Source organism: Podarcis bocagei (genome assembly GCF_964188305.1).
Source record: "Podarcis bocagei genome assembly, chromosome: 15".
Classification (NCBI taxonomy): Eukaryota; Metazoa; Chordata; class Lepidosauria; order Squamata; family Lacertidae; genus Podarcis; species Podarcis bocagei.
In genome coordinates, this window is record NC_138141.1 from 37,673,777 (window position 1) to 37,699,058 (window position 25,282).

Below are 25,282 nucleotides of genomic sequence, written 5' to 3' on the forward strand. Positions count from 1 at the left end.
CCATAGAGATACCAAAATTTTCAAAAGTAGGGGCTTGGCTTTTGAAAAACAGGGGATCTGCAGTACTTAGCTAATTGGGAACCACTGCTTTAAAGTACCTGAGGCCTAAATGGCCAAGCCATTTAAGGATCTGTCTTGTGATTACCCCATCCTCCACTGTTCAACTCAGTCTCTTGTGACTCCAGAGGAAAAGGTGTGCTGGGGTTTGTTTTTGTTTTTCATGGGTCATGTATGAAAAACCCAATTGCTTCAGGTGATGTATTAAAACAATATATTATACGACACAGCCCTTAAGTATTAATATATTCACTACAAGTCTGGCCAGTGCCTCCTTGCTTGCCAGCCTCTCCCCACTAACTGTGCCAAAGATATTTGACTGTACCAATGCCAGCCCCAGCAACTCCTTATATGCAGAGTAAAGGTGGCTAAGAGACAGAGAAGTTCAGGGAATGGGGGGAGAGTCCTCTGAGGGGAAAGGAACAGAGATGAATGTAAAAGGACATGGAAGCAGGGATGAAAGAAACTAGCAGTTGTGGGGAAGGAATAAGGTACAAGTTGAGTGGAAAAGGAGAATGAGGAAAGACATTACAGGAGCTGGGCTAAAATACTTATGAGAGGCATGTGGGGGTGGGAACAAAAAAATATAGAAGAGAAGCTGTCTCCAATTAAAGACACTAGATGAGCAAACACTGCCTGAAATAGGGAGGCTGAATCACTATGCCTCCAAGAACAAATGTCTGCACTTAGCTTGAGGAAAGTTGAGCTATAGAACTCAACCTGCCACAAGAAAAATGCTGTGGCAAAGTATTTAGCTACTTCCAATGATGCATTAATATCAGAAGAAAGTTATGCTAGTATTTGCCAGCAGATTGTGCCAAACTCTGCTTCCATCTGCCACACTTTTATAACTGGTTCTGTCCCCAGCACCCCAATTTTGACTGGTGGGCCTGAGTTTTTTAGCCATCCCAAGTGGGCCCTGGGTAGAAAGTATGAGGACCCTTGTTCTAAGCAAAAATTCTTCCACCAACAAAATATGGGCCCAGTACTCACCAAGGTGACCAACCTGTGTTCTAGCAGTTCAGTGACTGAATGCTCCTCCATACAATAATCACCACCATTATCCCTGCCTACAAAAAGCTAGCATGTCAGGGGGAAGCCTAGCCCTTTGTGGAGGGAATCTGTGTTGTGTATAGAAGAGCAATAGTTATGGCCCAAAGTGAAGCCTCAGAGCGAAGATAACAGGTTGACCACCTCATTGAGAATGAAGCTATAACGAGATTCAGGCTCCAGCAAGCTTCCACATGAATGAGTCCCAAAGACTGGAAACTACTATCAACATACTCATCATGTGTTCCTACTAAGGGCCACAATACTACAGTACCATAAGTGGCATACTTGAAGAATCCTAAGCTGTTTAAGATTGTACATTATATTGTGCCCAGGAGTGTGCCTGCAGCAAACAAACGCAGGCTTCGAAGAGTGGGTGAGAATAGTACATCAACCCATGCCAGCTTCAGGAGGCAAACCACCAGGCTGTGTATTAACTGAAGCTTCTACATTTCTATGGGTGACCACAAACACAGAATGCCATTTTGCAAAAAAAAAAAAAAAAGGCTAATACAGTCCAAAAAGCACAATGGGAGCCATATCCCAATTCTGATCAGCTCACACCTCCTGTGTCAATAGCCTGCAGCATCCCCTTGAGGTGCACAGACAGACCAGGTTTATAGAAGAGTCTTACCTTTATTGTGGCATCCTCTGAAGCAGAAACCATAACACTGAAAACTGGATGGAAAATTACTCTTGTGACAGGACTCCTGTGTCCACTCAACGCATACTTTTCTGGAGGACGAGGGATCCATTCTTTAGGGTCTCGCTTCTGACCAAGTGGTCCACCTGAAGTAAATTCTTCCTTAGCTTCATTTAGTTTGGATTCCAATTCCATAACCTAAATGGTTTTGGAGAGAGGGCAGGGAGAGAGGAGTGGAGAGAACAAACAAAAGTGTAAGACAAACAAAAGGTGATACCTGGTGTTCAACTTTGTGATATATCACCAGCTAAACATCATGATATACTGATATATCACAATGTCTGAAATAAGACCTTGCAAGTCCTGAAGGACCAACACACATTGACCATCACCAAATCTACAGCAGCCCTGGAACTGTGCCACACAGCTCTCAAATTATCTCCAAGTACAAGCTGTAACAGCTAAAAGGAACCGAACAAAACCTGAGAGCCACAGGAAAATACCTGCCTGGTTATCTTGAAATCAATCCAACCCTCCTTAGCTCATTTTAGCTTTGAGAAAATGTGTTTGTCGTCATTTTTACTTTACCTGAACTTTGTTCCCTTAGATATGAGTGCAAGTCTACTGCTCTGTCATTCCTTCCTTATCGGCCAAAATTTTTCTCTTTCCTGCATTTTGCATCAAATATCCTTGCTACGATTACCTTTAACAATGCTGCTTGTGTTTGTTTAAAGCAAAAACCTGCCAAGGCTTCAGCTGGATCCTATCTCCTACATACCTCCTAGCCTTGAGACCAGTGGGCACATTTAGAGGAATTAGGAGACTAGAGTTGGGTGATACTGGTGTTCAACTTTGTAATATATCACCAGCTAAACATCATGATATACTGATATATCGCAATGTCTGAAATAAGAATGGAGCTATGTGGAGGCATTGGCTGACTTCACGGTTTTTCACACATTGTGATTCTTGCATAGCACACACAGACATAAATCATGATTTGCAATACATTGTCAGGTCAAAAATTATAAAACCGGTTATCATAGTATGGACTTCCAACCGGATACGTTGTTTTGCATACTTCTTTTAAAAGCACTGCAGCAGTGTTGCCAGCAATATACCAACTGAGGCTTGTACTTACCTTCTTTTGTAATCTTATAACTGATGTCCATTTCTTTTCCAAGAGTCCAGCATACTTCTTATCTAACTCTTCATTCTGAAGATCAAGACAATTGTTGTGAACACATAAATTGTAGGACTGGAAGGAACCCTCATGGTCATCTAGCCCAACCCCCCTGCAATGCCATCAGTCCTGCTTAGCAGCATTTTCTCCCAAAATTAAGAACATCAAACAGAGCAATATTTTGCCAGCTTTTTTTTTAAAAAAATAAGAATAGCATTTTCTATTGTCTTAGAAATTGAAGGCATGGAGTTGCGGGGCTTATCAAGGAACCCTACAAACCTTTATATATTGCTTGATGCAAACATGTATGAAGCCAGAGATAAAACACATCCAGATTAAAAGCCAAAGGAACTAGCTATTTGGAGGGGAAAGCTCCTTCCATCTGCTTTCATGAGTGCTTCTGTGCTTTTGGGGGGGTCTTTCCCCCCCCTTTGGACCATGTGAATTGTTTAATGTGGCCACAACAAACTGCCATCCTTGCAAGTGTGGTGGTTTAATGGGAATGATGGGTTGATACACATTTTCCAGAACTGTCTAACTTCATTGTCCCACAAGTGGCCAAGCAGATGTCTTTGGGAAGGAACAAGCAGGGAATGAAAGCAATAACCCTCCATGTTTTGTTGCTCCCCAGCAATCAGTATTCTGTGGCACAGTGCCAGTAAATGTACAGGTTCTGCTTCTTAATTGTGCCTAATAAGCTCATCTTCCTCCATGAATTTGTCTGATCCCCTAAGCTTGGGTCCATCTTGTGGCAGCCAGTGCCATGCTCACACACATTCTGTCAATTACTCTGCCAGGAAGCCACTGCTGTAATCATCAGTGGATGACCTTGATGAACAGGTTTGTGTTAAGAGGCACAATCCTCAGGATATGCATGATCCAACATCAACCAAGAGCACAAAGCAGACACAAAAGCACTGAACTATCCGGTGAAGCATCCTGAGCAAGTTTCCCTCCTTACATTATTTCTTCAGGGAAATAACTTATTGCTTACAGGAAGTTCTCAAGAGTTTATGAAAACCAAAATATCACACCCTCCTCTCTGGTCTGCCACCATTCTGATTATCTGTGGAGTCAGGGTGTTCAACAGAGGCATGGCCAGAAACCACAGCCCAGCTGAGAAATGAATGTCAAGGGGAGTGGCACTGGTTAAAGTGCAGCAGCTCCCCCACAACTACAAAATTATTATTATTATTATTATTATTATTATTATTATTATTATTATTATTATTATTATTATTATTATATTTAAACAAGTTGTGTGCCCTATAAATTAAGGGAAGAGGTTAATCTAAAAAATCAAAGAAAGTGCAAACAGATGCAATATGCAATGTTGAAGTTCTGGGGTCTCAAAGAGTCCAGCAATACTGGAGATTGTAAAAGGCAGGAGAATAGCAGAACGTCAGAACTGGTAATTGGATTATCTTCTTGGTTAAGAGGCCACAGTGGAGGCATTACCACCCTCTGTGCTTGGGGGAATTTGGGGTTATTTGTGGAACTAATTTGTGCTGGAGCCAAATGTAGCCCCTGAAGCAGTTGCACGGATAAGATTCCAATTCACTGGTGCTTGGGTTTTGGGGTCTTTTAGTTCATTAAGAGTTCTGCCTAATTCATACTCCCACAGCTTCACTACACAGCTCTCTCATAAGGAAGTGAAACACATCTCCCTAATGACTGCTATATAACAAGGCTGCTTTGCATATCCAGGTCCTCCTTCTTACCTTTTGGGGGAAAGAGTTTTTAATGAGGTTGACGGGTATGCCAGCACTCCTTTCATCAAGCCCCATTTTCAATTACGCGTACAATGAGATTACAACCAGGACTTTATTTGAATGAGATTTGCGGAAATGAAATGTAGGGCCTCAAGTGGGTACTTTGGTTAAGGCAGACAAAATTCTACACTTTTACAGCATGATTGGTAGGCCTAAAGGGTACTTAGGAGATTAGCATATATTTAAATGGTTCAGAGTCAGAGTCGCTTATATGATCTGAAGAAATAGCACAGTATTTATAGATCACACCAAGATAGCTATTCCTCCTTCAAAACCTACAAAGTAAGAGCTGAATTAGGAGTTTCAATTATTTCAAAAAGAGTTGGGTCAAATGCCTTAAGGCTGGTAGACGTACACTTCCGTTACAAAGAAAGCCTAAACGCCATCACTTAACATTTAGGTAGTATAAACTGCATGCTTGTTGTTGTAGGGAGCATGGAACACAGAAGCAGCACTGCTGTTTCTACCGAAAGCCTGTATTATTCAAATAAGGTCAGCAGGATAAAACATGGAAGAGGAAGACAGGAAAGTACAGATGAGGTGAGGATAAACTGGTAGCAAATGACACATTACTAGCAAGGCCATGGCAGTCCAGGCAAGGCTTTGCAAGAAGCAGAATCAAGTAAGTGCTAAACAACACTGTCTCACAAGAAATGTGCTTAAAAGCGCACCTAAATATTATACCAAGATGGAATTGTTTAGAAATCCTAAATAATCTGAAAACAAGAACGGCAGATGGTATAAAAACTTCTGTTAGAAAGAGAATTCCTATACGGGACTGCCCTTGCATTTTCCACAGTCCTTTGGTAAGGTTTCTATGTCCATGTGATATTTTGGCCTGTATGTGATGAAATATGGCTGGAGTTGCCACTGAAGAAATTTATAGTACCCATTTTAACCTCTCCCAAATCTGAGTTTTTTATTGGAGCCTTTAGTTTTTGCTGCAAGTGTAAAACATGTTGATTTCAAAATGTATTATATACGTTACACATAGCTAGAACTATTCCAGAGGAATTCCCTAATTAAAGGTGATCAACCAGGTCCTTTCTAGAACAGTTAAAGGCTATAGACTTGGATTAAGGAATGGGTTTTCTTTTAATGAGATAGGCCATGTGAAGTTAATAACTACAATGTGATAGGATAGATATCCTTCATGCTTTTTAGTTTCAAGGACAATGTGACATGGTGCAAAGGTTTATAGACATGTGAACATTGTAAGAGCTTCTTTGTTCAGGCAATGTCCCACCTAGTCCAGCATCCTATTTTCTGTGACCAACCAGATGTCTGTGGAAAGCATGCAAGCAGGACCTGAGCGCAACAGCACTCTGCCCACCTGTGATTCCCAGCACCTGGAATTCAGAGGCAACAGTGCCTGACAGTGTAGGTGGAACATGGCTATTGTGGCTAGTAGTGAATATCTTGGTCCATTTGCCTTGCATTCTCAATGTACAGACCTCAAGTAAAGATAGGTGGAAAATTAACAATTCCACAAACTTGGTTAACTTAACAGTCACTGATAGTAGAAGCTTAAGTAACCATTCAGGTTAACTGCAGAGATTTGTGAGCATTCCATTCCATTACCTCTATTTGGAAAGTTACTGCATATATGACAGAAAGGTTAATCAGGAGCATCACACAAGGAATACGAAGTCTGTACTCACCACATCAAGCTCTGCTTCCTTTTTAAAAACAGAGTATGCCTCTTCATAGCCATTAGAACGAAGGTAATCTGCTATCGCTCGATTTCTAAATGAAGTGAGATTTAGGTCTTTAATTAATATTCTTTTTATAATTAATTCTGTAGAAATTTCTCTCCCCCTCCCATCCACAAAGCTATGTACCCAAACATGCTTGACTGAAACAAGTAAAAGAACAAGTAAAAAAATACCTCCTTCCCTTTTTCTTTGAACTAATGGCTAGTTCTCTTTTGGATATTGTGCACAACGGTTTATTGAACTTTCTGGTGGTCCTTATAATTTCCCTCCATACTCGTTGTAGTATAAAAAAAGGTTCTTCACGTGCTGTAGGATAATAGTTATCTACTGCCAGGTCACTGATTGGGAAAAGCATTCTTGTTGTTTTGCCTTAGCTTCTCAGATGCTTTATAGACCATGGTATAATCTTGGACCACCTAATAGGAATGGGAAAATTTGCTGCGGTTCCCTTGTGGTTAGGTGAGTTTTCTACTGTTGTGCCAGGGGGCAGGGGAGATAGAACATCCTCTTCCGACCAATGCAAATAATCCCAGGGGCTTTTCCTATTACTCAAATATCTAGACATTGCTAACTGGAGGTGGTTGTCCAAGGATCTGGAGTTACCATCATCAGTGTGCTGATGAAATTCAATTATGCTTCTCCTTTTTCTTAAATCCCACTGCGGCAGTGGAAACCCTGAATCATTACTTGGAACCAGTAATGAGCTGGCTGAGAAACAATAAACTGAAACTCAACCCAGGTGTGACAGGAGTGGTGGGGAGTGTAGGATTTTTTGATCAAGTAATTAGTGAACAGGACCTGGACAGTGGCATATGCATCCTTGCACTGCTGATCCACAGAATGGGGCTTCTCTAGGATTCCTAAGAGGTGGCTGTGGCCCAGAGTGCCTTCTTCTTCACAAAGTGCGCCAGCTGTACCCTTGCCTTGATAAGGGATACATGCCCTATCACTCTAATGCACTCTGTGCAAATCTGCATTTGAAGAGAATTCAAAAGCTTCAACAGGTCAAAAATGCCAGCATCTGTATTTGTAACTGGTCCACTCTGCAAAGACCACACAACACCCCAAGAGATCTATGTTGGTTACCTGTTTCCATCTTCAATTTTAAGTGCTGGCTTTGACCCTAAAAGTCTTACTTAGCATTAATATCTGAAGCAACATTCCCTCCCATATATTTTATTTCATTTCTTTTTTTTTTTTTTTGTCTCATCATCAAACCTTTTATTGGCATCACATACAAACATCCATAGTAAATCAATACAGAATTACCACCTCCCCTTCATTTGTCAAATGAAAAGAGGCAAAAAAATCTAACATTACATCTCTAGGTCTCCGGGGAGATCAGGCGTCTGCAATGTGTTTCTGCGACAAAAAACCAAATAAAGATATTTAGCCACTAATTTGGTGAGCTCCTGATCATTCCCCAGTAATAGAAAATGTATGACCTCCAACTCTGGTTTCCATTTGGGAATGCAGCATTGTTCTAGAAACTGCTGGTGGAGATCAGCCTATAGTTTACATTTAAGAACCATGTGAGTAAGAGTTTCCATCAGGTGATCTTCACAGGGGCAAATTCTTTCTCCTTCCACCATTCCCGAGAACCTACCCCAAAGGAGGTTTGATGGGTTTGAATTAAACCTGGCCATCAAAAATGCCCTTCTTTCTTGAGGGATAAGCAGAAATTCAAGATAATTATAATTAGTTTCATGTGCCCAAGAAAGCTGAAAGTAAAGAGGGGAACATGTTTTCTCTGCTGCTGCTGTTAGTTCCTGGCATTCAATGTCCCACAACCTAGTTTTTATTATAGCCTTGGCAGATGGTGGAGGCATCGATCACAAAAGTTCCATTGACAGTCCAAGGTGCTGTATCTTTATGTTAAACTGTTGTAGCCCTGGGGAAAGAAAGGGGTCTGACAAGACCACCGAAGAAAGGATCTTTATCTAATGTGGGGTAGATGTTTAACCAACATAGAAGAAATCTTGCCCAGGCAACGGTCTCTACCTTGTGTTGACCTCCCTCTAGACACAAGGCTGCATAGGGTACACAGTGTGGGACAGCAAAAATCTTAAAAAGGAAGGCTGCCTGCACTAGTTCTACCAGTTGGGTAAACCCTGGCAGCCAGACTGGAATTCCATAGAGCAACTGAGCTATTATTTTGGTGTTGAGGACCTTGAGGGCAGAGGGGATATGCGAATTACCTCTTGTTATGAAAAATCGCATTATGGCCTGCATAGACATCTTACTGGCATTCGCCGCCGTTGCACGGTGCGAGGACCATAGAAGCCTATGATGGAATGTAATTCCCAGATAGTTAAATTCAAATACCTGCTGGGTGGGTTTTCTACCAAGTACCCAGCTATAGCTCTTGCGTGAATTCCCAAAAACCATTATTTTGGTTTTATCAAAGTTCATGCACAATTTCATTCTGGACAGATAGTCAATACAGGAATTTAACAATTGTTTTAGGCCAATTCTTGTCCATAAAAGCAAAATCATGTCATCTGTGTATAGGAGAATGGGGATGCTTGATGCATTGAGTTTTGGGTTATCCACCTGTTTTAGTGAAGAAGTGAGGTCATTAAGAAAAAGATTAAAAAGAGAGGGAGCGAGTTCACAGCCCTGCTTTACTCCTCTGTTTATAATGACAGGATCTGTCATTACATTCCCTGGTGTTGTTCTTATATGACAGGTGTTCTTTGTATAAAGCTTTTTGATCAAGTATAGTAATTTAGGTTCTAGGCCCATTGTCTCCAATTTGGTCCATAACAGCCCCCTGTCAATAGTGTCCAAAGAAGCCTTGATATCTAGGAAGGCCACATAAAGACATTCTTTATGAAGCTGCATATACTTAGCGGCTAAGTGAGATAACACCATGCAGTTGCATAAAGTGGATTTCCCTGGCCTAAGCCCTGCCTGCTCTTGGACCTATGATGTTATTTTCATCAAGCCAAGTAGTTAGTTTATTTAGCAGATGTTTAGCGCACAATTTCCCGATGTTTGACAATAGACATTGGCCGATAGTTGGATGGCAGCTTTTTGTCACCCTTTTTAAAGATTGGGATAATTATAGATTGCTGCCATGAGTTAGGCATGATACCAGCTCTATCTATCACAATGAATAGATCCGCTAGTATCAGAGCCCACCACTCTGACTTGGCTTTGATCAATTCAGAGGGAATACCATCAGGGCTGGCAGCCTTTCCTGCTTTCATCTGATCAATTAAAACTTGTAACTTCGGTAATGGAGACAGGGGGCCACTCATTCACGAAAGTAAAAATGGCATGGTCCTGACTTTTCCAAGATGGTGGCCGAGACAGCAGCCTAGGCAGAGCTCCTGCCTTTAATAAAGCTTAAGTAGTTTTTAGCTACTTCCTGATTCTAATCCCACATTTTTAACGTCTTACTGGCTGTCTCATCGCCTCTCCTTGTTTTTAGTTTATTGTTTTATTATTTTACCGCTCAACCTGATTTACCACAACAATGAACGCCCGATGAAACCTGCCTCTGTGACTGACTTGCAGTTTTGTCTACTGACTAAAATTTTCCATCCCAAGTTCAGAAACCGAACAAATCGTAAGTAACGAGGATTGTTTTGGATTGTTCCGGGGGTCTTGACCCTGCCCTGATGCCCAAGGAAAAGCAGTTCTGTGCCAAGCCACTTGACCAGATCCAAATCTAAACAACTAAGTTTGACTGACTTCTCGGAATGGATAACTCCCAAAATAGCAAAGGGGCTACTGATGATGGGCTAGGAACAAGTTCGGAAGTCCAAATGGCGGAGGGAGATAATCTCCATGGTGGTGACAATCAATCCCTAGATAGTTCCAATCCCCAGCAGTTAGACAGTGAATGGGAAGATCCCCCCAAACAGCTAAAAGGCCTTAGATCAAAAGGTTCAAAGAAAAACAGACCTACAGGAAAGCCCACAAAGATTAAAGCAACCCAAGCAGCTCAAAGTAACAGCCGATACCGCCATTCAAATAACATCTCAAAAGCTAACTAATCTGCCTGGAGCAACAGAGGAGTTATTTACTGGAGAATTGTTAAGCTTGATTGGTGAGAAAACCTTCTCACTGGAAGGTCTCTAGCGTTGATCGTCTGGAAGTTGGAGAGCATTGAGGATTGTGTGGCGAGGGGTCAGAAGGAGGAGAGCCTGGTGCGGTCCCCTGAACCCCAGGGGAAGAATGCTGAGAATGCTCAACCAAGCAGGCTGGAGCCCTTCAATTCTTCAAGGAAGAGCACCCAAGATGCTCAGACAAAATTCTGGCCCTGGAACGTGACCAATGGCCCACACCCCACTAGAAAGTGTTTGCAGTTGGATCAGATAGTTTTGATCATCCAAAATAATTAGGAGAACAAAGGGTGCTGGATTACCAGACCAAGAGTTTGTTCTTCCTTATCTGATCTACTGTGATTAGACATAGACTCTTTGGAGCTAAAAATGATAGAAAAATTGCCAAGCCACCCAAACGTAATAAAACTGCTTCTCAAATTTCATAGCCATGCCATTGCTCTGCTGCTTCCCAAAATGTGTGTCTTTTTAAGTCAATTTCACATTTCAATTAGAAGGATGTTTGCAGACTTAGACGCTGTGCCTTTATTTTTGTGTGTGTCACACACCCCTACATTCACAGAATGGTGCAAAAAAATTAAAACAAGTAGGAATTTAATAAAAAAAATCAATGAATCAAAATTACAACATAGAAAGCAACATCTTAAAAACAAACAGTACAAAAATAGAAAAACTTGTCAAAGCCCTACTACTCCCCTCCGAAATATTGGTAGGAGTCAGGTCCTTACTTCTTGTTTAAAATACGAAATGGAAACATGCACCTCAGTGGAGAGTTGCATATACGCAGAGCCCTGCCCCAGATCCCAGACCTCCTATCTCATCCAAAAAAGGAACCAACGGGAAGGCCTCGTTTGCCGATCTAAAGAGATGAACAGATCGGTAAGGGAGAATGAGCTCTTTCAAATCCTTAGGGGTCCCAGGTAATTTAGGTCTTAACTCAATGTAACCACCTTGGATGACACCTTGGGTGTCATCAGCATTATTTTCTGACACCTCAAAACTGGTTACAAGACACTCCTCTATACATTAGGACCATCCAGAGTTTCCTTTGCAAATGTTCCTGCTATCTGAGGTACCGTGTGTGGTCATATGATCTAGACCAGCATTCACCCACTTGGTGCCTTCCAAATGTTTTGTTGACTGCAACTCATCACCTGTGGCCATTGGCCATTCCAGCCAGGGGCTAATGATTGTTGGGAGTCTGAAACACCCAAATGGCACCAAGATGGTGAAGGCTGATCTAGTCGCTTCTTGGCAGTGATATGGCAGTTATGAACTTCCTACCCCAAAAATTTCCCTTGGCAACTTCTTTCAGCCTTTTGAAGGCAAAATGAAAACCTTTCCACTTCAGAGAGCTTTTAGCAGAGTTGCAAAGCTAGCTTAAACTATCTTCTCTGGTGTTTTAAGAACAATGGACAAGCAGGGAGCTAAGATGAGAGTGGTTCAATTGAACCTCTCTTCAAATTGGCCTGAAATAAATCAAACAAAGCTAACATGCATCACCAGAGATAAGGCCACCTGGAACCTAAGACTATTTACTACAGAGGTCCCAGTACAATAACTGTTGGAAGGGAGTGCCTTCTGGCCCAGAATCTGCTCCTTGTTGGATGGAGCAGAGATCATGAAGCATCTGCATCTCTAAATGTCAACGGGAGAATGAGAATATCCCCATTGTTAAAGTCAATTTGTGCTACAATTGATTTTCCCCTTTTATTTACTTTTTTAAAAAATTGCTCATGCTTTCTTTCACTCTCTCTCTCTCTCTCTCTCTCTCTCCCCCCCCCCCCCATAAATGAAGGCCCTTAGTTTAATTATTCAGTGGAACAAATATAACTCATTCACAGGGACTGAAATTTTTGGGCTTTCCCTGTGTGTGTGTGTCCCAATTCACAATCACATTAAACCTTAGTTTATTTTAAACTATGCTTTAAGATGAACAAGCAAATCATGCTTCACTCCTTTCTTCAGTTTTCTAGGGAGGAAATAAAACACAGAGACATTAGACATGAACCAGCACTACTTAACAAGCCATGACAGCAAGCCAAGAACAAACCTTGGTTTAACATTATGGTTAGGAGAGAAAAATCCCTGAGTGCTGACTCACACTTTAGCATCAAGCCAGCTTCTGGTTTGTTTGCTCCCTGGTGCACTGAAGAAAAGAACAGGCAAGCAGCAGCACTGGGACTATTGAACAACATGCACCACCAGAACATTACTGGTTCACTTCAACTCAGAGTTTAAGAACTGCATTGCATTGGCTTGGCAGGTTCAGATCTAACAGGATGCGTAAGTCTAATCTAAGCTGTGGTTTAAAGCAGGTAAAAGAAAACTGTGGCCCTTCATATGTTGCTGGACTCCTAACTCCCAATATCTTGCTGGAGGTTGGGAGTCCAACAACATCCAGAAGCCCACAGGTTAGCAACCTCTGGTTTAAAACAACACGAGTATTGGCCTTTCTACTACTCATTTACTATTGCTTTTTATAATGACTAGGTCATGGGTAGGCAAATTAAGGCCCGGGGGCCAGATCTGGCCTAATCGCCTTCTAAATCCGGCCCACGGACAGTCCAGGAATCAGCGTGTTTTTACACAAGTAGAATGCGCCCTATTATTTAAAATGCATCTCTGGGTTATTTGTGGGGCGTAGGAATTCATTAATATTTTTTCCTTCAAAATATAGTCCAGCTCCCCACAACATCTGAAGGACAGTGGGCCGGCCCCCTGCTGACAAAGTCTGCTGACCTCTGAACTAGGTTCATAGGAGGGTGCCAACAGACTTGCAAAAAAAACACCAACTCACTTATCATATACAAGTTAGAGGAACATTAATCAAATGGCATCTTCACAGCTGTGTCCTCCTGTCATGCAAGTAACATGCACACGAGGATGTCAGCCAAACCTGCACTGCACTGGCCTGACATCTTCAGATGCACCCTTGCTGCACAGTAACAGGATGCACAAGTTCCTTGTGTTTGTTGTTGCTTTGCAACGTCACACCTGCTAATTTGAGGCAGCCCCACCCATACCAGATGGAACAAGAACAAAATGAATCTCTCAAATACATAAATGGCTAACAAGCCAACTTGTTAACTCTGAGAGCCAGTGTGGTGTAGTGGGTTAGAGTATCAAATTAGGATTTTGGAGATCAGGGTTCAAATACCCACTTGGCCACAAAGTTCACTGGGCGACCTTGGGGACCAGTCACTGCCTCTTAGCTTAGCTTACCTCACCTCACAGGGTTGTTTTTGATAATTAAATGGGTGCCAGAACCGTGTATACCACCTTGAGCTCCTTGGAGAAAAGGTGGGATATGCATTCAATAAAATAAAATTAAAAAATGAGGGAGCCTTGACTGTCACTTTGGGGACTTCGTTGTCCTTGTTTTGGCTATATCACCAAGTTGCACACAGGTGTTGCTGGTCTACAGGGGCATTTTCATTGCCAAGTGTTGACAGACATGGGCTAGAATAATAATATTCATTTACAGAGGTGATTGCCAAACAGGACCAGTGGTCAGGGATGATGGGAATTGTGGTCCCAAAACAGCTGGAGGGCCAAGTTCGGTCATCACTGATTTACAGGGTCAAAATCAAATGTTGGAAGTACTTTACAGACATTTTCAAGTATTCCTTAAAATACTGGACTATTCTATAGGCTGGTTATCTCTCATCCCAAATTGCAGGAAGGGGAATAAGAGCCTATGGGGGAGCTGCTTGCCTAAGGTGTGCTCATTGCTGAATTGGTCTAATAAATCCCACCTTATATCTGTATCTGCTCACAGCAGGGTTGACTAAATTCTGCAAGGCTTGGAGGCAATCACTATTTCTTAAAACGAAAGACCAGGAAACAGAAGTTAACCTTGATACACAGCATCACCAATCCCAGGAAGAGCAGTGTAAGGGGTTCTGCAGTTATGGAGCATGTGCACTTACACACTGTGATAACATAACACAGCCCAAAGAGATGCAGCAACGAACTGTTATGCCTGGTCTTTACATGCAGCAAAAATGAAGTGGCAGAATGGACTATTTTCATTTCAGATTGCGGCCAGATCAATTTCTGAATGCTTCGCTGTATTAAAAAATGCTCTGAAATCAAAACACTAATACCACAGGGTATCCCTGGTACCTGGTACCCTGGTACCCCAGGTAACTTTTACCTGGAAGACACTTAGCACACAGGAGAGCAATGAGAAGTGGCATTTCCTCCCACCTCATTCTCCTGCATGCCATGACTCCAGTTCAACTCCTGAAAACAATTTTAGTTTCTGTTACAAGCAAAAGTGTGGGCAGGCTATTCAACCACACCTTCATTAAAATGCTGTAGTCATCAGAGGCACTGTGCAGGCTAGGAGTCACCTTCCCTTGTAAACAGGTATGTGGGTGTGGGTGTAAAAATAAACTAATTTGTGGAAGGCACAGAACTTTGTTTCTCTTTTTAAACAAAATCTTGCAGAGATAGTGTTGAAAGTGTGGGTACAAGGCTTCAGGCTCTGCATAGCTTTCTGCTCCTCCTCATGACTGCCAGCAGAACCATTACTAGACGATGTTTTTAATCAATGAAATCAATCGTGGAGATATAAATTCAGCATTTGTCACATAATTTGTCATCCTATTTGCAGATGTTATGCAGTTAAAATTTCAGAACACACAGTCTTTATTCCAACCATTTGCAGTTGTTTTTGAGCTACCATGTGACCAAGAATGAGCAAAGCAAGAAGTCAATTTAACAGCAGCAGACATCACAATGCTGGCACATGCTCCAGAGATTAGCATGCATGTCAGTGCAAGCATCAGATATTTACCCCTGCAGTGATGAGGACAAAAGAGACACCCTTGTTCTAACAGATGGTGCTCTGACAGTCAAGGTAGACTGTGGCCTAAATGAAAGGGACCTGGCATTTACTTGGCTGGCTGAAGCAGGGCAATATTTGTCAGCAGATCAGTTACCAATTAACTGACCAGTTAACTGTTCAAATACTGCTGAAAGATCACCTTGCCAACATTACAGGTTTGCTTAACATACAGTGTTAAGTTCTTGGAATGCCGTAAGTATCTTAACAGGAGTATCAAATAATTTTGTCTACTGCCCAACTCATGCAGAAAGAGAAAAGCAGTGCCCTTTGTGAGCAAGTGCTCTCAGCCCCAGTGAATCCTTATCTTGCTTATTCAGTTAATAGAACTCAAACATATTCTACTCACTAAATGCTCTCCTTGGAATATGCAAGCCAACTCTGCCCAAAACCCCCCAAATACAGAAAAATGTGCACCAGCAACTGCAATAGATGTACATTTACGGAAAATAAACCCTTCCTCAAGAGAGCATTACAATTATTTATTCTTATCACAAACTTTTGTTAGCAATATAGAAACCATATTCTGCAGACTGGGACTGGGTATATTATAGCCATACAGTGGTGCCTCGCAAAACAAAATTAATTCGTTCCGCGAGTTTTTTGTCTAACGAATTTTTCATCTTGCGAAGCACGGTGTCGGAAAAGTTTTGGAAAAGCTTCAAAAATCACCAAAAACCTCAAAAAAGGCTACCACACCGCGTTCTATGAGTTGCTCCTCGAAGTCAAGTCGCAACTGTATTAACGGTGTTAAGAAAAAGGAAACAAACTTGCAAAAAACACAAGACATTTTCGTCTTGCGAAGCAAGCCCATAGGGAAATTCGTCTTGCGAAGCAGCTCAAAAACCGCAAAACCCTTTCGTCTAGCAAGTTTTTCGTCTTGCGAGGCATTCGTCTTGCGGGGCACCACTGTACTTTGAAAACTGTAACAGTTCCTACCCATTTTCAGGCCCAACTGAGAAGAGCTGGTTTTGACCTGGAAAGCCCTTCGCAGGTCAGGACTGGGAACGTTAAGAAACATCTCCCTCCATATATTATCTAACAGGTGCTTTCCCCACGCAAGGTCTTTCCAGTAGTGGCACCCCTGTTGTGGTACACTCTCCACAGAAGTTCCACCTGGCACCTTTCTTACTGTCCTTTCAGCAGCAAGTAAAGAAAGACCTTCTTACTTTCCTGTGCATTTTAGATGTCATTTTAATCCTGCATTTATAACTTTGAAGCTTTTAAGATAAATTTGGTATTCAAGTTAGAACAGGCATAGGCAAACTTGGCCCTCCAGATGTTTTTGGGACTACAACTCCCATCATCCCTGACCACTGGTTCTGTTAGCTAGGTTTGATGGGAGTTGTAGTCCCAAAATATCTGGAGGGCTGAGACTTCCGGGTTAGCGCCTCCAGCAATGGCGGATTTCCTCTGATCGGGAGGAATCCGCTTCGTGGATATCAGGGTCTGGACCGCCACGGCAAGGCGGAGACCCATTAAAAACCACAGGCGGGAGAAGCCTGTGGACGTGGGATTCAGCTGGCACCTTTTGCGCCTCCCCTACTCGCGGGGAAACCCGGTTTCGGGGATCCGGAGCGACGTGGGGTGAGCGGCGCGGTGCTTTCAATCGACTGCTCTTTTCACTGAGTGAAGCCGCATTGCTGTTGCCGGAGAGCGCTGACTTTTTCCTGTGGACAATTGGACTTTAAACAACTACCCGTGAGTAGAACGGAAAATTGGATTATTAAATATCTTAATTTGGCACCGAGGCGGGAAGGTTCCAAACAGGAAGTCCGCCTTCCGCTTTTGTAAATAGGTTGAAGCAAAGACATTGCAAGCTAAGTCTGGAAAGTCTTTTGTAAAGGATTAAACCTCCATTGGCTAAAATTACTAAACCCCCCTTGGAAGCAGGAGAAGAGGGGGGAAACTTCAGATTGTTTAAGCCTGCAGGAGAGAGAGTGAAGAAAGATAAATTACCACCGTTTTGAACCTGGGAACGGGCTGCCAGGAAGCGACGTTTTGGGAAAGTTCATTGACTGTGAATAAAACGTATGTTGACAGATAGTCAAATAAGGGAAACATATTGATTCCAATGTTTCCTTTTGCACTTAAAAGGAGCAAAATATCTGAAAATCGAAAATAACTTTGTTGCTGGACCTGCTTGTAAAAGGATGGATACAAATAGAAATTGTTTCCCCTAGAGGGAGCTTTTGAAACTGTTGCAGGAGTGGATCTGGGGAATTCTCCTGCTGCAGAGATTAAAGACCGTGAGAATTAGACATTGACCTTGGACAAGAATGTGGACAGAAGAAGCCTTAGTGATTGCTTTTTGCAAGACAAGTGCCTTATTGGAACAGCTTCATGAGAAGACGGATGTGATGATTACTAAAATTGACAATTTTGGACAAAAAATGACTGATTTGGGACAAAAAGTGAATACTTATACAGAAACTACTCAGGAACCGACCCAGGAATCTGTTTTGACATGGCAAGCTGTGGAGAAGATAAAGGAGGTTGTTGTTGAACCTCAAGTAATACAAGTGGAGAGAGCCTCGGCCTTGTATGAACATAAGCTGTTGTTTTTGATGACCGAATCTAGAGAAAGCCAGATTTGGAGAGATGGAGTCCCGCTTGGATTGGAGAAGGAAAGATGGATAGATCCCCTTATGCAAGGACGTTTTGGCTTTTGGGATCTGGTTTTGGGCCAGGGGGAGATTGGAGTGGTGGGGGCCTTCAACTGTGGAGGGATTTTGAAACATGCTCTGAAATATCCTTTGGATTTTAGTTCTGACTATGGAGAATAGGCTGACCTGTCGAGAAGGGATAAAGACATTGTTAGGTTGGAGTCTCCCCGAGATCTACTCCTCAGTGCAAAAGGAAGGAAATTAAGAACAAGATCAGCAGAAGACAAAGTAAAGTGCAGGTATAAATATGAAGAAGATCTGCAGAAGGGACATGGAAGAGAGTTAAGAGCCTCGGACAGAAGGTCACCAGGTTGATGGACTATATGGAATGGATAGAAAGGACTGACAGAACCCGAGACAGGGAGAAGAGACGGTGGGTGAAGATTGGAAAAAAGTTTAAAAATTTATTTAGAGAAATACTGTAAAATTATTGAGTGTTAGAAAAATGTTGGAATGAAACTATACGGCTTTAGTAGAAATGTTATAAGGAGTTATGTACAAATAAGTTTTAGGGTTTTTATGGTAAGATAAGGTTAAAATAAATTAAGACAATTAAGTGACAGAAAATAGTGAAAGATGGAAAGGATTTGCTGAAATAATTAATAACTAGAATACAAAAAAGGGAGGTGTGAGGAGGTCGATGAAACAAGTTAATGAAAGATAAAGATATGGAAATATTGGATGGGTTTTTAATTGTTTTTGTTTTTATTTTTGCTTTGATGTATTGTGTGCTTTGTTCTTTTTTTATATGTATTGATTTGTATTGTTTAATTTCTTTTTTCTCTTTTTTTACTTTTTTCTGTAATCTTAAATTTTCAATAAATATCTTTTTTTTAAAAAAAAAGAGTTTGCCTATGCCTGAGTTAGAATAAAACAATTAATTTTGTAAACTGTCCTATCACTATAGCTGAAATATGGGGTGAAAATATTTAGAAATAAAAACATATTAGATATTGTGCAAGCAAAACACTCATGTTCCAGACCACAATCTCACAATATAAAAAACCTGGAGCAAATGACAGGCAGATAGGGAAGAAAAGCAGGAGTCAGGAATGTACTCAGGCTTAACTGTATAGGTTTCTGACAGGTCTGTGTTTCTTTTTATAAAGAATGTATGTCCAACCAATCAAGGGCACTAAGGATGGTCTACAATAAAACAAAAATTTCATCCTAATACATATTAACAGCATCGACAATCATTAGAACAGCAGCAGGAGGAACAAAATGCTCAGTCCAGATTGAAGACTTGGCAAAGACAGCCCTCTGAGCAGTAAAAATAAACCTGAAAAGAACTGGGCTTGCCACCAATTTCTTGTAAGGACCTTCTGTAGCATGAGTAAGGAACCTCCAGAATGTGAGGTAACTGGGTCCCAATTTGGCCTGCAAGGCAGTTTCTCCCAAGCCATTCCCACCTGTCCCACTCCTGATATCCCATGGCATCAACTGTGGAACAGCCCACAACCACAGCTTCAAAGTTAACAGAAGCATATCAGACATGTGCTTACAAAGCCTGCCAAGTTGAGTAGGAAGATTTTTTTTTTCCAGAATACAAATTCCATCCTATTCCCACCCATCTCCCAAAAAAACAAATTAACATCATGGCCAGCACACTGCTTAGCTCCAGAATTTGGAGGATCCCACAAAATTACTAAACCCATTTCTTCATTCTTGCTTTGTGGCCAGATCTATTTTTTTAATTATTTTTTAAAAACTAATGTCTACTGCATTCTTATTAAGATGCCCACAGAAAGCTTTAAAATTGGTTAAGAAAACATGATCGCGTCCGATCCATAACAGCCAACTGAAAGCAAGGTAAGATTAATATTCTTGAGCTACTTACAGTTCATCTCGTTGCCTCTGTGACAGCACCATTGTGGCTGTGATGTCAAGTTAACGTGATTCAGCTGTCTCCTCCTCGTCAAGCAGCTTGGGATTCTGGGATCCACAATTCAGTCTGCCACAAAGTGGCTTCAACCCAAAGGACAATGTGTCTCCACAAGTAAACTCTACCAAGCAGACCGGATGCATTCAACAAGGAAGATTCATTCCATCTAGAAAATGCAAGAGTTTGTGCAATTATTGCTATGAACAACTTCGGCAACACTGAAGTACTCACTACTCATTAGACAAATGTTATTTTTATTTATTTGTTGAAAACATTTATAAACTGCTTAATAAGTTTTTTTAAAAAACTCTTATGCAGTGTACAATATTCTATTAAAAGACAATTACAGCCTATAGCTAATAAAACATAAAAGCATCTAACACACAGCTAATAAAACATAGTTAATAAAACATAAAAGCATCTAACACAGAAAAAACAGTAAGTTCAAACACATTAAACGGGGGCTGATTCTATACCGGGGCAGAAAAGTAAGTCTTGTTGGTAGAAGCTGGGAAAATTAAGGGTTGCATATAATTTCGCCATCCATCGTAACAAAGAGAAAAGCAACAACTATGCAGAGTGCAGAAAATGTAATAAATACTTTTGTAATTCCACTAGGGTCGGCCTTTAGAATGGGGACCAACCTTTAGCTCCATCCTGCCATATGAAATTCACTATTTTGTTTTATTTTTACTACAGGTGCCCACCTTGCTCCTCATCCTCTTTCTTTCTCTCAGTTTGTGGACACATGCCAAACTTTATATTGGCTTTGTACTGGTTTAATGACTTGATGAGGTGCAAATTAGTTTGCTAGAGACCCTTAGTTCCCTTCCCACAGAACATCAGTTCCAGGCAGGGGTCTCCAAGAAGAAGAAACAACTGTAAAAACAGTCAGTCCTATAGCATAAAAATGTTCTCTCTTCTTCTTAAAATATTTTTAAAACTGAAAACGGTATTGACAACACTAATACAATTCAATACAAATTAGGGAGCAGCCAAAACCCAGTGAACTACAGACAATAGTCCAATAACATTATTACTACATTCAACATGCAAAAAATTAACAGGCAGGTTACAGAGTACCATAGTGACCCAAGAACTCAAGTCATTTCTTTCTGTACTCAGAGTTAACGTCTATGATTGAACACTTCTCCACTTCTTTATGGGGTACAGACAGGACAGCTCAATCAATAGAGCATAAGACTCAATCTCAGGGCCATGGATTCAACCCTCTGTGGGTAAAAAAAAGATTCCTGTATTGCAGAGGGTTGGACTAGATTACCCTTGTGATTCCTTTCAACTGTACGATTCTATGATTCTATGAAAAGGCATTTACTTTTACATTATTTTTTTATGTTGTCACTGTCTCTCCTACAAAATCTGAAGCCTTGATGACACCGGAATGGCAGGGTTACTTTGCCAAACTGCCACACACTCAATCCATAGAACCTCTCCAAGGCCAGTCCTACAAAAACAACTATCAATGAAACATTTAAAGAGAGAATTGTGATCATCAACTATTTTCAGGTAATCAAGTGCAGCAAAGAGTTTAAAACACCAGACTGAAGTGGTACAACTCAAGACACAGGTTTACTACACACCTCAATGAAACTAGTCCATACCAACTTTCCTTGGTGGTATAAAGGTGGCATTTTGGGGAGAAGAGTTTAATGCAGTGCTTTTTTGCTTTAAAAAAATGTTTAGGGGTACTCTCATTTTCCTACTCATATTGAAACATTGCCCCTCAATGAGACCAAACTTAGATTGACAAAATGTTTAGGGGTATGCATACCCCCGTGTACCCCCAGAAAAAAATCACTGGTTTAATGCATAGCAATATTCAAGCAACAGAACAAAATGGTTTTTGAAAAAAAGAAAACACAACCGTAAGTATCTACACAAAGTGTTAACTTTGCCATGAGCTCACTAGATGGCTTTACTTACCCCATATGCATTAGGATAATACTGACCCACCTAAAGCTCTGCCTAAATGCTATTTTTAAAATGATCAATGAGGAAGGAAGAGCTGCTCAATATCAACTTGAGATACTTCGTGCATCCTGTTTTAAGTATATGGTCAGCTTGTGAAGTAAGCCCACAACTTACGCGGGGCTTACATTCCAGGATCTTGCCTAAAGCCAAAATTGCATATACAGTGGTACCTCAGGTTACATACACTTCAGGTTACAGACTCCACTAACCCAGAAATAGTGCTTCAGGTTGAGAACTTTGCTTCCGGATGAGAACAGAAATTGTGCTCCGGCCGCGCAGCAGAAGGCCCTAAAGTGGTGCTTCAGGTTAAGAACAGTTTCAGGTTAAGAACAGACCTCCAGAACGAATTAAGTACTTAACCTGAGGTACCACTGTAGTCAAAACACATTGGGTTCAATGGCATGTGGGCTTGCCAAAGTCTTTTTTCTGCAGGCACCTGCCCCCCCCCCTTTAAATTACCAAGCACATGAAGCTGAATGTGCACAAGTTAAATGCCAGTAAGTTGCACGCTTACTGTATCTACATAGTTTTTCATAAAACTTGGCTATCAAACTAGAGTTGGTAAATATGAAACACTTGAGATTTTTCCTGGAATTCTGCACACAGAAAGCAATTCAGCTCCTCAAGAATTTTAGCATTCTTTTACAGATGCTAACTTCATTAGAGTTCTCATTGGCACTACTTTGGAGACTCTTATTTTATTACCCAAATATGAGACGTCATGAACATATAAAGATTCTTAGCGGAGCTTGCATGGGATGGGATGGACTCTTTCACCTATGATAACAATTTGCTATCATTTTAGGAGTCAGACAGAATATTATTTGTTGTTGTTGACCTCACAGACACACACACACAGTGCCTCTTCTCTCAACTGGCATCATTCCGCTGCTGCAGTTCTCAGCGAGGACAGATGTGCCATTCTGACAAAGAGCTGCCTCTATGATCTTAGAAGGAATCCAAGTACTGCAGGTGTTGATGCTGTGTAAACAGGAGTGTCGTCATCCTGCACAGTGCCAGAAGCACTGCCTGGTTGTTATGTATGTACTCTGACAAGAAGTTCTGCATGCCACAAGTCACTAGTAGCAACCAAAGCTACAAAGGCAATCGAAATAAATTAGATCCAGGAAAAGAGGTCAAAGTGCATTAAAAACAAACTCCTACCAGATACCATTTGTAGCCTCCCTGTTTTCAAAGAACCGCCAGAAGGATCTACCATATCCACTCATTGCTTTCACTACCTGGGCCAGGTCAGGTGGTCCCTCCCCAGGATTTTGGAACCAACTGCCTATAAGAACAGCAACTATCTGCTGTGAGGATGATGGTATCAACTGGGCCCCTGAGAACCTACCTGCAGCAGTGGGAGGAATAAGTCACTGGCCTATGCAGCTAGGCTGAACAGGCCCCACCCTGTAAGGGAGCCTTTCCCAACACAGTGCCCTTCAGATGTTTTAGACTGCAACTCCTATCAGCCCCAGGCAACATCTGTCAGGGAAGGTGGTTGTAAAGTCAACAACTTCTGTCTGCATTACAGTCACTTCCAAGATGGTGTGACTCATTAAGACCTAATTTGTTTTTGACTATAAGCAGCTCCGTTTCCCTTCAAGCTGGTCATTGCAAGAACTTTTTATCAGGAGCCTATGTCATTTTTCTCTTCCCTCTCCATCACTTTATTCTTTTGTGTCACATCTTTTCAGATTCTAAGCCTGAAGTTAGGGACTGTGTTGTTTTTATTACTTACTCTTAAGACATTCTTTCTCAAGAAAGGGGTATAAATGCTGTGACTAGTAAGTATTTCCCCAAAATCACAAACAAGAAAGTCTGGAAGTCTGCATCATAATTCTGAAACAGAAGCAGAAAGAATGTCTGCCATAATTTATGCACATTAAACCAGTCTACACTTAAGAACTAATGCATGACTCCTACTGAATTCCATCTGATCATCCTAAATTTCTCATTTTTCTACATGAGGAGGAGGACTAGAAGAATGCTTATAAGCTGGAGGTTGGAATTCTAATGGCAGCAAATCAATATTTTGTTGGGATACTAACAGTCTCAAACCGAATCCAATATTACTTGACTCCAAAGGGATTTACATTGTCTTGAACAACAGCCACTCTTGCTGAATAATAAACTGCATTTGAAATTAAGGAGGCTTTCAAAATGAAGAGTCAGCCGTTTTAAAAAGATGCAAATCAATTTTATGAGCTTAAGCAGCTTTTTTGATCCTACCGGATATTCTGCACTCCATGCCAAGCAGAGTAAGACCACCATCCAGTGATATTCTTTAATCTTTTTGCCAGGTGCTTCTTAACCTTGAAGCAAATCTATTTCAACCTTCATTCTAAACATAGAGCTGGAGAGGTTATTGTAAGTCACAGAATCCAACCCATGCTAGATTTGGCCTAGCCAGGGAGGACCCCCCAAAATCAGCTGTTTTAACTCCTTTCTCTCTGTCAGAGGCCCAAGCAAAGAACCTTGCACTCAAAGACCTGCCACAACCTTCCATATTTCATTATCACCATGGTTAAGATAGAGGATCCATCAAAATCAAGTTGTAATCGCCCTACAACAGTATACCTAAATGAAATATCCTCTTCTGCCTCTAAGTAAAGTGGTTGGGGGGAAAACAACGTGAGTTGAGTTAAAAAAACAATGGTGAGTTAAATGGCACTTATGAGCATGCATGTTTCCTTGTCCTCTTCAAATGGGATCATTCCTCAGGATAGCTGAACAAGTACGTACAAAGCACAACAAAAAATGGCTTTCCTAGGTGAAAGGAAGTTTGCTACCCTTTATAAAGCAAGAGACAATAATACAAATCAGATCGTTTTTGTTTCCTCTCAGCTGTGGCCCACATTGTTATCCATTCACACAACTCACTGGGAAGCTACTGAGAATGGAGCCACTGCCTCTCTGCCTAGGTCCACTCCAACGTTACCATCAGGACCCATTTCTTGCTGCAAGGCTAAAGCACATAGTACAGAGATCAGCTTTCTACATATACCAAATAAATTCTCAGAAATTACAAATAACTATCCTGCTTCTTTTAGGATTATCTGATTGTATATAGAGTACAAAACATCACTGTTGGTGTTGAAAGCCTGGGAGTTCATGAACCCGAGTCTTTTCTTAACAGATAGCTACTTATCTAAAATGAGAGCTGAAAATTATTTTCAGATCCAAAAGGCCTGTATCAAATTTTTTAAGTGGAAGATAGGATCATTTTTTTCCAGCCTAGCATGCAGGCACCTAGAAATCCAATATAAGTAGCTTTGATTTTGAAGAAATTTGGTTTCAAGTAGAAATAAGAGTTTGATTTTGATACCTGACATTTGCTTTTTTCCAGCTTAGGTTTTGATTTTCAAAATAACAATGATAAAATATAATGTAC

General features: G+C 41.2%; 1 protein-coding gene across 2 annotated transcripts in view; it reads right to left on the reverse strand.

The window, feature by feature from the left end:
• Positions 1 to 25,282, reverse strand: part of PAFAH1B1 (platelet activating factor acetylhydrolase 1b regulatory subunit 1) — a 58,078-nt gene that overhangs the window by 12,369 nt on the left and 20,427 nt on the right. The window contains exons 2-6 of one of the 2 annotated variants that reach the window (XM_081173109.1): positions 19,852 to 20,062; positions 7,741 to 7,782; positions 6,367 to 6,451; positions 2,892 to 2,966; positions 1,742 to 1,948 (exon numbers count right to left, since the gene is read on the reverse strand). In XM_081173109.1, coding sequence (XP_081029235.1) covers positions 1,742 to 1,948; positions 2,892 to 2,966; positions 6,367 to 6,451; positions 7,741 to 7,782; positions 19,852 to 19,883 — 441 coding nt within the window. In that variant the 5' untranslated portion in view covers positions 19,884 to 20,062. The remainder of the gene's footprint in view (positions 1 to 1,741; positions 1,949 to 2,891; positions 2,967 to 6,366; positions 6,452 to 7,740; positions 7,783 to 19,851; positions 20,063 to 25,282) is intronic. The other variant, XM_081173110.1, reaches the window with a different exon arrangement.